This window comes from Pangasianodon hypophthalmus, chromosome 2, assembly GCF_027358585.1.
Source record: "Pangasianodon hypophthalmus isolate fPanHyp1 chromosome 2, fPanHyp1.pri, whole genome shotgun sequence".
NCBI lineage: Eukaryota > Metazoa > Chordata > Actinopteri > Siluriformes > Pangasiidae > Pangasianodon > Pangasianodon hypophthalmus.
In genome coordinates, this window is record NC_069711.1 from 3109276 (window position 1) to 3120633 (window position 11358).

The 11358-nt window shown below is 38.0% G+C and overlaps 1 protein-coding gene across 3 annotated transcripts; it reads left to right on the forward strand.

Annotated features, from left to right (window-relative positions):
- The first annotated feature begins 950 nt into the window (after positions 1-950).
- Positions 951-9588, forward strand: si:dkey-197j19.6 (actin nucleation-promoting factor WAS). Of its 3 annotated transcripts, none has more exons than XM_034314858.2 (9): positions 951-1044; positions 1476-1590; positions 2175-2324; positions 3523-3609; positions 4478-4565; positions 4699-4789; positions 7468-7705; positions 7815-7869; positions 7967-9588. In XM_034314858.2, the coding sequence occupies exons 2-9, from the start codon at positions 1513-1515 to the stop codon at positions 7975-7977; spliced, it is 798 nt and encodes a 265-aa protein (XP_034170749.2). In that variant the 5' UTR covers positions 951-1044; positions 1476-1512; the 3' UTR covers positions 7978-9588. The 3 variants fall into 3 exon arrangements, with proteins under 3 accessions (XP_034170749.2, XP_026801431.2, XP_026801433.2); XM_026945630.3 differs by having other exon boundaries at positions 957-1080; positions 7967-9586; XM_026945632.3 differs by lacking the exon at positions 951-1044 and adding an exon at positions 1087-1308.
- The last annotated feature ends 1770 nt before the right edge of the window (positions 9589-11358 follow it).

The window sequence follows — 11358 nt, forward strand, 5'->3', positions numbered from 1 at the left end:
AGATGAAATATGAAATAAAGATCTGGTGTAACTGGTGATGAGAAGGCTGCTTGTCTTTGCTGTAGCTTTGGAGGCAGAAAATCAAGAGAATTTGAGTTGCTTACATATACACTTTATGGCATTTAGGGCATTTAGCAGATGCCGCCTTATACAGAATGACTTATAGAAGTGCTTTGTAGTTCTTCTTGATATATATAGGGTTTGGGTTTGCCATATATATATACATATGAGAGAGAGAGAGAGAGCAGAAGATGGCAGTTGAAACAGTTAGGGCAATCTCAGCTGAAGATTGAGAAGTACCAGGGGCTGAAGGAACAACTGGAACACACGTGGAAGGTGAAATCCAATGTGGTCCCAGTGGTAATAAGAGCATTAAGGGCTGTGACCCACAAACTGGGACAATGAACCAGCAGATTCCAGGTACAACATCTGAGGTCTCTGTCCAGAAGAGTCCAGACCTAGGAATAACTAAGATACTGCGCAGATCCCTCAAACTCCCGGGCCTCTGGTAGAAGACCTGAGCTTGAGGAAGACAACTCTCCATCACATACACAGTAGGGGTGAGATGACTCTGTTTGATGGCTCCATCATTATATATATATATATATATATATATATATATATATATATATATATATATATGTATATATATATATATATATATGTATATATATATATATATATATATATATACAGAGAGAGAGAGAGAGAGACTGAGAAAGCTAAACTACAATAAGAAAAAAGAAAAATACAGCACAAAATTAAACTACACATTCATATTTCATGTGTTCGAACCCAAAGAAAAAAAAGCCTCTGCCACCATTGACCATTGTACTTGAGCAAAGTGATTTAATATTAAGGAAAACAAGTAATGTGCATGTTGGAATAAGTAACACAGCATAGCCATACTTTTATTCACATACTTCCTGTTGTTCCCTGTTCCTGTTTCCTCTAACTTCAAAATAAAAGTTCTGTTTGCATTAGAAGGCAGAGCAAAGTGTGTGTGTTGGAACTACTTACAACTACAGACTTTTGTTGAGCATGGTGCCTGATGATTTGCATTAGGAAGCAGAGAAGCATGTGTGTGTGTGTGTCTGTGTGTGTGTGGAAGATCCTGGTGGCCTGGCTTTTCTTGTGACTCAGTTTGGCCAACTAACTAGCAAATCCTGCAATTTCTAGAAATTATATTTGGTCCTTATATTCAAACATGATTGGTTACTAAATCATGAACCAGAAGAGCCAGACTTGCAGCACTAGGGTCATCATTTGAGACTCCCAGCCTGAATCGTTGTCCCAGTCTGACCCTATGTGTGTATATATGTGTGTGTGTGTGTGTGTGTGTGTGTGTGTGTGTCGTATGCAACAGCACATTTATTTTGCATGGTGCCTGATGATTTGCATTAGGAAGCAGATCACTGTGTGTGTGTGTGTGTGTGTGTGTTGTATGTCTTTACTTATGTGACTGTTATACACAGAAAGAGAGCGCAGTCTGAGAAAGAAGGTGGTAGAGAGATGTCTCGGGTTTTAAGTACTCTTCTGTCGATCCGCGAGAACGGCCTCATCTTTAACCTGCTCGGCTCTGACTGCAGCGTGAGTCCACTTTACCGCTTTCATCGATTCTCTTTTTGCTTTTTCACATTCTTCCTGTTCCGTTCTGTCACAATTCTGAGCTTTTGTCCTGCTCTAAGAACCAGCATCTGGCACGTGTGCTTATGTCACCTGGTCTTTATCTCTGTAACGGATGTAATTTCATTAACTGTTGCTTAAACACTCAGAATATGTCGCCTCTGAACCTCCTCTGTGCTGAAGACGTCAGAAAATGTAAAGTTACAGCTTTACTTCAGTCTGTTCAAAATGCTGACACTGGAGACTCCTTCCATAAATGCTAAATAAACTATAACATATTAGAACAAACCGGTGACTTCTTTCAGAGCTGCTGTTATAGAAAATTAATCAACACCTTCTGACCAATCAGAATTGAGAATTAAACAGCGTTGTGGTATAAAGCAGGATAAAGAGACTGTGTTTATTTCGAGGCTCATTTGTTTATGGGTTGCGTTTATTTCTCTTCCTGCATTACTGATTTTACTGGCAAAAACAACAGACAGTATTCATACTACTGTGTCTGTGTGTGTGTGTGTGTGTGTGTGTGTGGGTGTGTGTGTGTGTTTTAGGCGTCAGCTTGTGCAGTGGTGCAGTTGTACCTGGCGAATACAGCTTGTAAAGGAAAAAAGTCAGAATGGCAGATTCACAGTTGTGGAGTGGTGTGTCTGGTGCAGGATAAAAAATTACATTCAACATTTATACGGCTCTTCTGTGTGAAGGTTTTACACACACACACACACACACACACACACACCACGCAAGGCTCTGATTTACTAAGGTGTGCATAAAAACCTGTAGATTTAATAATAAGTGTGCAAGCTGATTTTACAGAGATTCAGGCTTTTCACATGAGCAAAATAACACACTTTTGTGTGTTTCCCTTCATGACTATTTCATTTTGGGCTTTCTACTTAAAAGTACTAAACACAGGACAGAGTCAATTCAAATATTTATTTCCCCCCATGCTGTGATTTACCAAATTTCATACCAAATAGTTAAAAAATTAAGACTTTGTATTCCAGATGTATAATTTACTAAGTTTTGGCTTTGACTTGTTTTGAATAATTTTATTTCTTTGTGAATTTGCGAATCATCTGTTTTGAAATAATAATAAAAAAAAAAAAAAAAAGGAAAATTAAATTTCTTAACAATAAAACATGAAAAAAAAAAAAAAAAAAAAAAAAAAAAAATCACCTTTTTATACTCCTCAGATAATGGTCACCAGCAGGGGGAGATATAAATTTTGTTTCAAAATAAAAATTGGAAAACAAGGAAACACCTTTTTATTGATTTATTTTTATTTATTTATTTTTTCAATTTTTTTGGCACAAAATAAAAAAAAATAATAGCAATTTTACATATTTATTTATTTATTTATTTATTTAAATTTATTTCTTTTTCATAAGTCATCCATTTTACAGACTATTCCCTGGTTGAGATATGTACTCTGGAATTCTGTCTTCATAAAAGATATGATTAAAATGGCATCAACGTTTGCACAAAAATATGTATTCTTAAACTGCAACACCTGGAACATCTGGCAGATTTCTTCAGCTGTCATGTTGTCTTTTTTACAGTCTCCTTCTTGCTATGTTTTTTTTTTTTTTTTTTTAAATATATAATCTATAAGCTACTTTTGCACTACTCTAATTCTTCATTTCCAAATTTGAACTCACCAACATTATTTAAACTGTTATTCTTTGTTAAACATCTGGAAGACTCTCACTACCTGCATGAAAAAAAATTTTTTTTTGGGATCTTAGTAAATCAGGGCCGTATTCTAATATACACATCTACATTCAATCACATTCTCAGCCTTAAAGAAATGTAATTTTTTTGTTTTTATATTAGCTTTATTTAAGCAAAAGTACCAACTATGGAAAGATAACAACAACATTTCTGTGTTTCTGTCTGCAGAAGGCCAAGCTGCTCTGGGAACAGGAGCTGTATACACCTTTCACATATTCAACGCCCCGCCCCTTTTTCCACACTTTCCCCAGTGACGTTAGTGACACAAGTCTGAATTTCAGCTCCACTCTTTTTTTTTTTCCTATATACATAATTTCCATTTTAAATGAATATACAACACTTTAACTTAATCTTTGAAAAATTAGAAAACCTGTTTAATCCAAAATTACCTTGAAAAAACCTATTTACTCCAATTAATAGACATTTAAAGAATTCTTTAGACTCTTTATAGAATTCTTTATGAAATTTCAGTCAAAATTGGGACTAAGTTTTCAGAGGGAGGAATTTGAACTTATGCCAAAATGACCGGTTGTTTGTATTTGATAATATGAGAATATAATAGAAAAGAGTTGCGTGTAACATAACTGGAACTATGATTGTATTTCATTGTATTGCTCCAGTGTTGGAAAATTGGACTTTCCCTCATCCACACACCTTTATTGTTAGAACTGAATTTTGAATTTGTGGTATATATTATTTTATATTTTTTATCGTTTATGGATGATGCTCTATATCCTGCCCTTAGACTTGAGTTTGGAGTAAACAGGAAACGTGATGGATTTCTTATCTGCGGTTATTGCAAATACACTAGATTGAAATTTGCTATAAGTAACTACAATATGTATGAGTGTGTCTACTTGCCTGTAGGGATGCATTGACACTGATACAGGTATCGAATATGCTTATTTACTCATACTCCGTAATAATACTAATAATACCATCATCTGGTACCACATGATACTTTGTGATGTAATCCTAGTGTACTTCGTCAACAACGTCCATCCTCACTCACTCTAATAAACATGCTGTTAAACGTAGCACTCAAACTGAGCCGAAAAACATGCACTTGTACTTGCTCTGAAAAAATGAAATGGTATCAATGCATCCTTACTTGCTTGTGTAGGAATGTTGGGCGGGGCTGAACTTTTCTGATGAGGACGAGGCAAGCCGGTTCCACACAGCTGTACAGAACTGCATCAGCGGTACTAAAGGTCTGCACACACACACACACACACACACACACATGGTTCTCCTCTCACAGTGAAGCCAGTCACACTCATCAGGTGATTATCAAGCTGTCAGCTCTGCTTCGACTCTGACCAGCACTGTTACTGTGTTGTGCAGCGCGTCCTATGTTTGTGCGGACTCACAGTCTGGACTCGGCCTCCGGATGGCTGCTGAGGAACAAACTGAACTCATGTCTGTCTCTCAGCCGGTAAGGACCTCACCATCATCCATACACAGTTCCAAATCATAGGTAGTTGATACTATTTCCCAAAATATAAACCATCTACTAGCTCCACTGTCACCCTGACCAGGCGGTTACTAAGGATGAATGAATCAATGCTGTAAAGGCATCGTGCAGTGACTGGTATTCACATTAACGAGGTTGCTTAGGGAGATTCCTGCCGGATCCCATTCCCGATTCACACCTCTAGTCTCAAATAAATGTGGAGAAACTTTCTGGGAAAAGAATACCCCCAAAACAAATAGCACCTCCTATTCATATCTGTATTTCAATCTGCTTGAAACACGTTATCTGTTCATTCCGAAATAATATATTCGTATGCAGTTACACCCCTAATCTACACAATTGGTAAGCACTCCAGATATTCATATATCAACGGATCTGCTGATGACACTGTCAGTCTGGCACGTCACCACATTATTTGTCATTCGGAATCCGCTAGTTAACCCTGCAAGCTACACCACTATTTTTGGATTAATTTCAGACAACGAGTCGTCCTACCATCACAAGGGGACCTGAGCCATGATATAGTGTGTAAACAATGACTTGATTCTCAATACCTCCAAAACCAAGGAAATGATCATAGAGTTCTGGAAATCCCCAACCAAAAAAACCTGTTAGAATTGGCAATTGATCGATAGCTCATTTAAATTCCTGGGCACGCACATGAGCAGCTCGCTAAAGTGGGGCCTGAATATCACCGCCATCATCAAGCAGGCCCAACAGAGACTCTACTTTCTCAGGAAACTGAAGAGGTATAGAGTAAAATAAAAAGCAGCTGTCGATACAGTTCTATTTAGCAATTATTTTTTCAAGTTGGTTCTCCTTTGTAAGGATTGCTAGCTTTATTAGCATTATTGACTACACTGTGTTGTTTTTCTTAGCATGACAGCATGACATCTAGGGTGTGGCACCTCCGTCCATGACGTTTCCCAAAGACCCCTGAGTAAGATCTCACCTTTGTGCTGGAGTCCCATATAAGCATTTGCAAGATACTGGTTTGAAATGGGTGTCTTTAGCATGCAGTCCTTTTGCTAGTGGTTGCTTAAGCAAAAATAACATGCATGACGACCTGCATGCTTTGGAGATAAGCTCGACTTACGTGCATTGATGAGGTGACCTTGTGGTTGAACCAGGAATTTCTGCCCAAGGTCATATTTTGTCAATCGATTGATCTTGCCTATACAGGGGCCACACACCCAGCCCCTACCCTGACATCCCACTTGATGAGGAGTGTCTCCTCCTCATGGCCACTCACTTACTCAGAGGTGTGCCACTCCAGGAAGTCTGCACTCCTGCTACCCAGGGGCATCACAGTACACTTTCTCCAGGTTTTCTAAGGTTTACATCACCCAAACACTCCATTACTGTCTGGTACAGCAACACTGACTCCCACACCAGGACTCATTTAGCTTTAAATTGAATTCATTAGGCTGAGCCTTTTGTTCAAAGCAACTTACAACTTAGACAGGATACATCTGAGGGTTACAATCTTTGCTCAAGGGCCCAACAGGGGCAGCTTGATGGTGCTGGGCTTTGGACTCACAACCTTTCAATCAGTAGCCCAATGCCTTTACCAATGAGCTACCACTGCCCGCTGTGACCTACCATCAATGCAATCTCTGTACATAAAATACTATTGGAAAGGAGACCTAACAATATCCTCTGACCTCTCCCAACCAGCACATTTCATATTTCACCCTCTCCCATCTGGTAAAAGATACAGACTCTTGTTGTCAAAGACAATCCGCTTCAGAAAATCCACTTCCCCCCTGCCATAAGAGGTGCTGCTGATATATATCCGTCTCTCTCAATCTTGAATGCCATAATGTATTTCACTGTATTATATTTTCACTCCTAGTCATTACTGCTACACTTCAACTCCTCTCACTGCTCCTGCTATCTCATTCATGCACGTTTTATATAGCTCTCCTGCCTTGTTTCTTGTTTACTACTTATTGTTCGTTGGGGATCGTTGAGATTTACCAAATGTACCATGTCTTGCATCATATCTTGTATATATCAGCTGGCTCATCTGTTTATTTGTTTAATAGAAGACTGCTCTTTTGCTGTAAATTGCCCCCATTTTTCTCCCTAATTTGGTCACCTGCCAAATCCCACCCAACTATCTCCTATCATACGACAGCTACCAACTGGGGAGGGTGAAGGCTAACATGTGCTTCATCCAAGACACACGAATCCAGCCGCTGCAACTTTTCGAACTGCTGCTTTGAAAGAAAGTGCTATCCGCCCTCTTTCGCATACATGAGCTCACAGATACCCATGATTGGCTAGTGTCACTGTGATTGACAGGGGAGAGAGAGTATGCCATCGCTCCTACCAAGAGAACATGGACAGTTTTGCTCCCTAGACTTCCAGCTACAGATGGTCGTGGCATCGTCAGGATTCCGATCTCCTTCCGATCTCCTGATGATGAGACAAATGCTTTTTTTGGTGCACCAATCGGGAGCCAGTCTTTTGCCCTATCTTTGAGTAATAACTCTGCCAGCATGCTGCGTTGGTAAAAGGTACAGCAGGCGTAGTTTTATCAGTGGAGGTGGGGTTAATTAGGGAGAAGAGAAGGACTTGGCTCTAAAATGTACAAACTGCTCCTTTAATGACGTAACTATGTTGCACTTGTTCAGGTCTGCGTCCCCCAAAGCTCCACCGTCTGCCGAGTCAGAGGTGACCAATACTCTTTCTCTGGCGCAGAGGAAAGGACCCCTGCCACCCATCCCTTCTAACAGAGACGCAGCCACGTCTATTCCTCCTCACCATGATAATCTTAAACAGAGGCATTCTATTCCACTCCCTCCATCCTACCCAGCCCCCAAGCTGAACATTAATCCAACAACAGTGAAGAAAAGTGCTAGCTTTTCACCGGTGAGTAAACAACAACAACAATGACGTCACGGTAACCTTGCATGTAGCTCTGATTGCATTAAATTACTCTATGTATTAATGTGTGTTTGTCATTTTTTATTCATTATAGGGAGGAAATTATTCTTTTACCGTCGAGAAGCAGCAAAGAAGATCGCATTTTACTGGTAAGCAGCCTCTCTCTCTCTCTCTCTCACACACACACACACACAGACACATTCATCACTTTTTGAAAATGCTTACAGTTTTTTTTAATTTTTGCAGATGACATATGAGCAGAAGCTTACAAAGAAGATGATGCACAGCATTTTCTCTTTTTTGCTGCTGAAAATTTACAATAAAGCACTTTTTAATAGGTGGCCAGATTTGGCCCTGCATTTATCTACTTTTTTTTTTGTTTTAAATTGTAATTTCGTTTCTGTACTCCATTATGTGTTGAAATTTTAATGAAAATTCTTTCTTTTGTTGAGAAATCTATCTCTGTGGCTTTATCTGAAGCTGTACCTGCACTTTTCCTTCATAACATATCAAAAACTTCAGATAATATCACACCTTGGTCTCTGAAAACATGGCTAAATATTAAAAAAAACAAAAAAAACTGCAGTGTATTACATTCGTGATGCAAAACCTGATTTTTACAGTCAGATTGTGTTTTGTTTTTGATGTTAATGTTAATGCAGATGTACATAATATTTGTTTTTGCTTTTCTCTCTTTCTTTTAGTATTTTTTTAATTAAAATTTTTCTTCTGCTTTTCAATTTTTTTTCCCCTCTTTTAGGAGTGACTTTAATAATCCAAGGTAAATAAGTAATATAAAAGCAAAAAGGTACTTCTTTACAGAGACATCTGAACTCAGCAAGCGTTTTATTCCTTATATATACAGTATATACAGTCACACATCCTCAGTTCGGAGCTATGTTCTTGGTTTATGTTGTCCACCATGCAGGGTGAAAGGTCATTTATCTAATAGTCCTGGTCTCTAAACTGTTCTTTAAAGCTCAGCTCTTCACTCAATAACATCATCCCATCTCTCTGTCTGTTAGCTGTACTTAAAGACTTGTTCTTCTTGTCTTGTTCTTATGCAGTATTTGGAAGTAAAGGATTAAAAAACAAACCCAAAGGCCAGCAAGTGTTGACCACTGAACAGCATATATGCTCCATTAGCATTGGGGGCAGTTGTGGTCTAATGGTTAGAGAGTTAGCCTTGCAACCCGAAGATCATGGGTTCGAGTCTCGGGTCTGGCAGGGGTTGAAGGTGGAGGAAATGTGGAAATGGAGGAAATGGTGTGCTCCGAGACCCTCTATGGGTCTGGAATATTTATTCAAATCATTTTTAATATTCAGCATGCCTGTACATAAAGAGTCATTTGTACATTTCCCAACCATATAGTCCCGAGAATGTACAAAAGGAAGAAGGTGATGATGTATGAGGAATATCCATAAAATTAACACAGCATAAAGAAATACAGAGAAATGATAAAGAAATATGATCAGTGTTTTCAAGATTTTTTGCTATGATGCTTGTCCTTTGTATTTATTCTCATTTATAGCCTGATGTTGTATACGTTGTATTGTATATGTTGTTTACACACTGTGAATATGGTGAAGTTTATTTAACATTTATGGAAGGAGTCTCCAGTTTCAGTGCTTTGTGAAGGTCAGAGGTAAAGCTGTAACTTTCCCACATTTTCAGGATAAAAAGTACACTTCCTGGTTTCTCATTACAGTGACAACGAGTTTTTTTTTTGTCTTATTATCTTCACAACAAAAGCAAGAGGCTGGTGAGGGAATGACAGTTTATAGCTATAATTAGCTATAATTTGTTTCCTGGATGTTGCACAACTTTAAATGTAACTATAATGGGATAAATGTATAGCATGTAGATTTTGAAATAAATAAAAATTGTAACTGTTGGCAAATTGCTGTGGTGTAAGAGGAATAAAACTTCAGGATGTGGTACAGTATCTTCGCTTCATCATACAACCCCATCGTTAATTATTTTCCCATAACAGCATGTCGTAAAGTGAATTATTTTTTACATGTTGCACTGTTTAGTAGTTCATGTCACATTTAAAGACAACATTTCTCTGTCATGTGCTTTTTATCTCTGTGCTATAATTCTAAAACTATTGAGATGCAACTTAAGAAGTTCACATACAATTTAACCGTTAAAGTGTTGTTGTTGTTTTTTTTAATTTCATAAATTACTACATATTTGAAAAAAAGAAAAAAATGAAAAGAAGCATAAAAATTTCCCCCAGGGCCGAAGGGGATCGAGTCTGTAATGATTATTTATAAGTAAGTGCGCACATGGCATTAACTGTGCAGGGCCTGAACATATTATAAAGTTCACTCGGTAAAGTTCACTCATGATTTATGTCTGGTTTACAAAGCCCCCAGGTTACGACTTCTGAAATCCTCTCATTTTAATCAGCAGCTCATAGTGGTTTGTAAACCTGGGACATGAAAATTAAAACAAAAAAATGGAAAATTCACTTTTAAGGAAAGAATGTCACAAATCATTTAATTTTATTTACCAACAGTAATGTTTTATTATTATTTTAATTTAGTTTGATCTCACATTTCTTAGGTAATCTGAGAAAATCCAAAACGCAATTTAGCAGAATGCCAAATTCCTATTCTCTTCATATGCTTACTACTAACATAATGCAGCTTGGAACCTAAGAGTGTACTCCCAAATGCCATTTTATTAGATTTTATTAGACATATAGTTCCCAATTATGAATTTTCCCATTGGGGATCCATAAAATACCCTACATGGCCAAAGGTATGTTTCCACGTATATGTGATTCTTCTCCAAATTGTTGCCACAAAACTGGAAGCACACAACTGTATAGAATGTCTTTATATGCTGTAGTATTACAATTTCCCTTCACTAGAACTAAGAGGCCCAAACCTGTTCCAGCATGACAATGTCCTTGTGCACAAAGCGAGCTCCATGAAGACATGGTGTGTGAAGGTTGGAGTGGAAGAACTCGAGTGTCCTGCACAGAGTCCTGACCTCAACCCCACTGAACACCTTTGGGATGAACTGGAACACCGACTGAACCCCAGACCTCCTCACCAACATCAGCACCTGATCTCACTAATGCTCTTATAGATGAATGATCACAAATCCCCACAGCCATGCTCCAACATCTAGAGGAAAGCTTCCCAGAAGAGTAGAGCTTATTATAACAGCAAAGGGGGAATAAATCTGAAATGGGATGTTCAACAAGCACATAGTGGAGTGATGGTCAGGTGTCCACACACTTCTGGCCATATACTGCATATGAAGATATTTTTGAAGACATAGTTTTTAGGCCTTTTTTCAAAATAATTCCTGTCCACACCAACAGCATTTTCAAAAATATCTCCATTACATGAAAATAATACACTTCAGCATCATACCACCCCAGCGTGGATTAATTTTGTTTAACTGCACGGTCTACAGTGTGTTATTCTTTTTTTATAACTGCGCTAGAAATAACAATTTCCCAATAAAAAAAACCAACAAATTAGCAACCGAACCAATAAACACATCAAAATATTCCAATATCTTTAATATATCTTTAATATGTTTCAGGGTGGTTGAGAATTACAAAGAGTCAGTAAGATATGAGCATAAATGTGGTCACAAAAGGTAGAAGAAATAA

Excerpts from the sequence above, each read along its gene's own strand:
- si:dkey-197j19.6 (XM_026945630.3), top strand. The coding sequence starts at position 1,052 with ATGATTTGCATTAGGAAGCAGAGAAGCAT. Across the intron at positions 3,610-4,477 it reads TCCACACTTTCCCCAGTGAC|GAATGTTGGGCGGGGCTGAA; the intron begins GTTAGTGACACA and ends TTGCTTGTGTAG. Across the intron at positions 4,790-7,467 it reads TCATGTCTGTCTCTCAGCCG|GTCTGCGTCCCCCAAAGCTC; the intron begins GTAAGGACCTCA and ends GCACTTGTTCAG.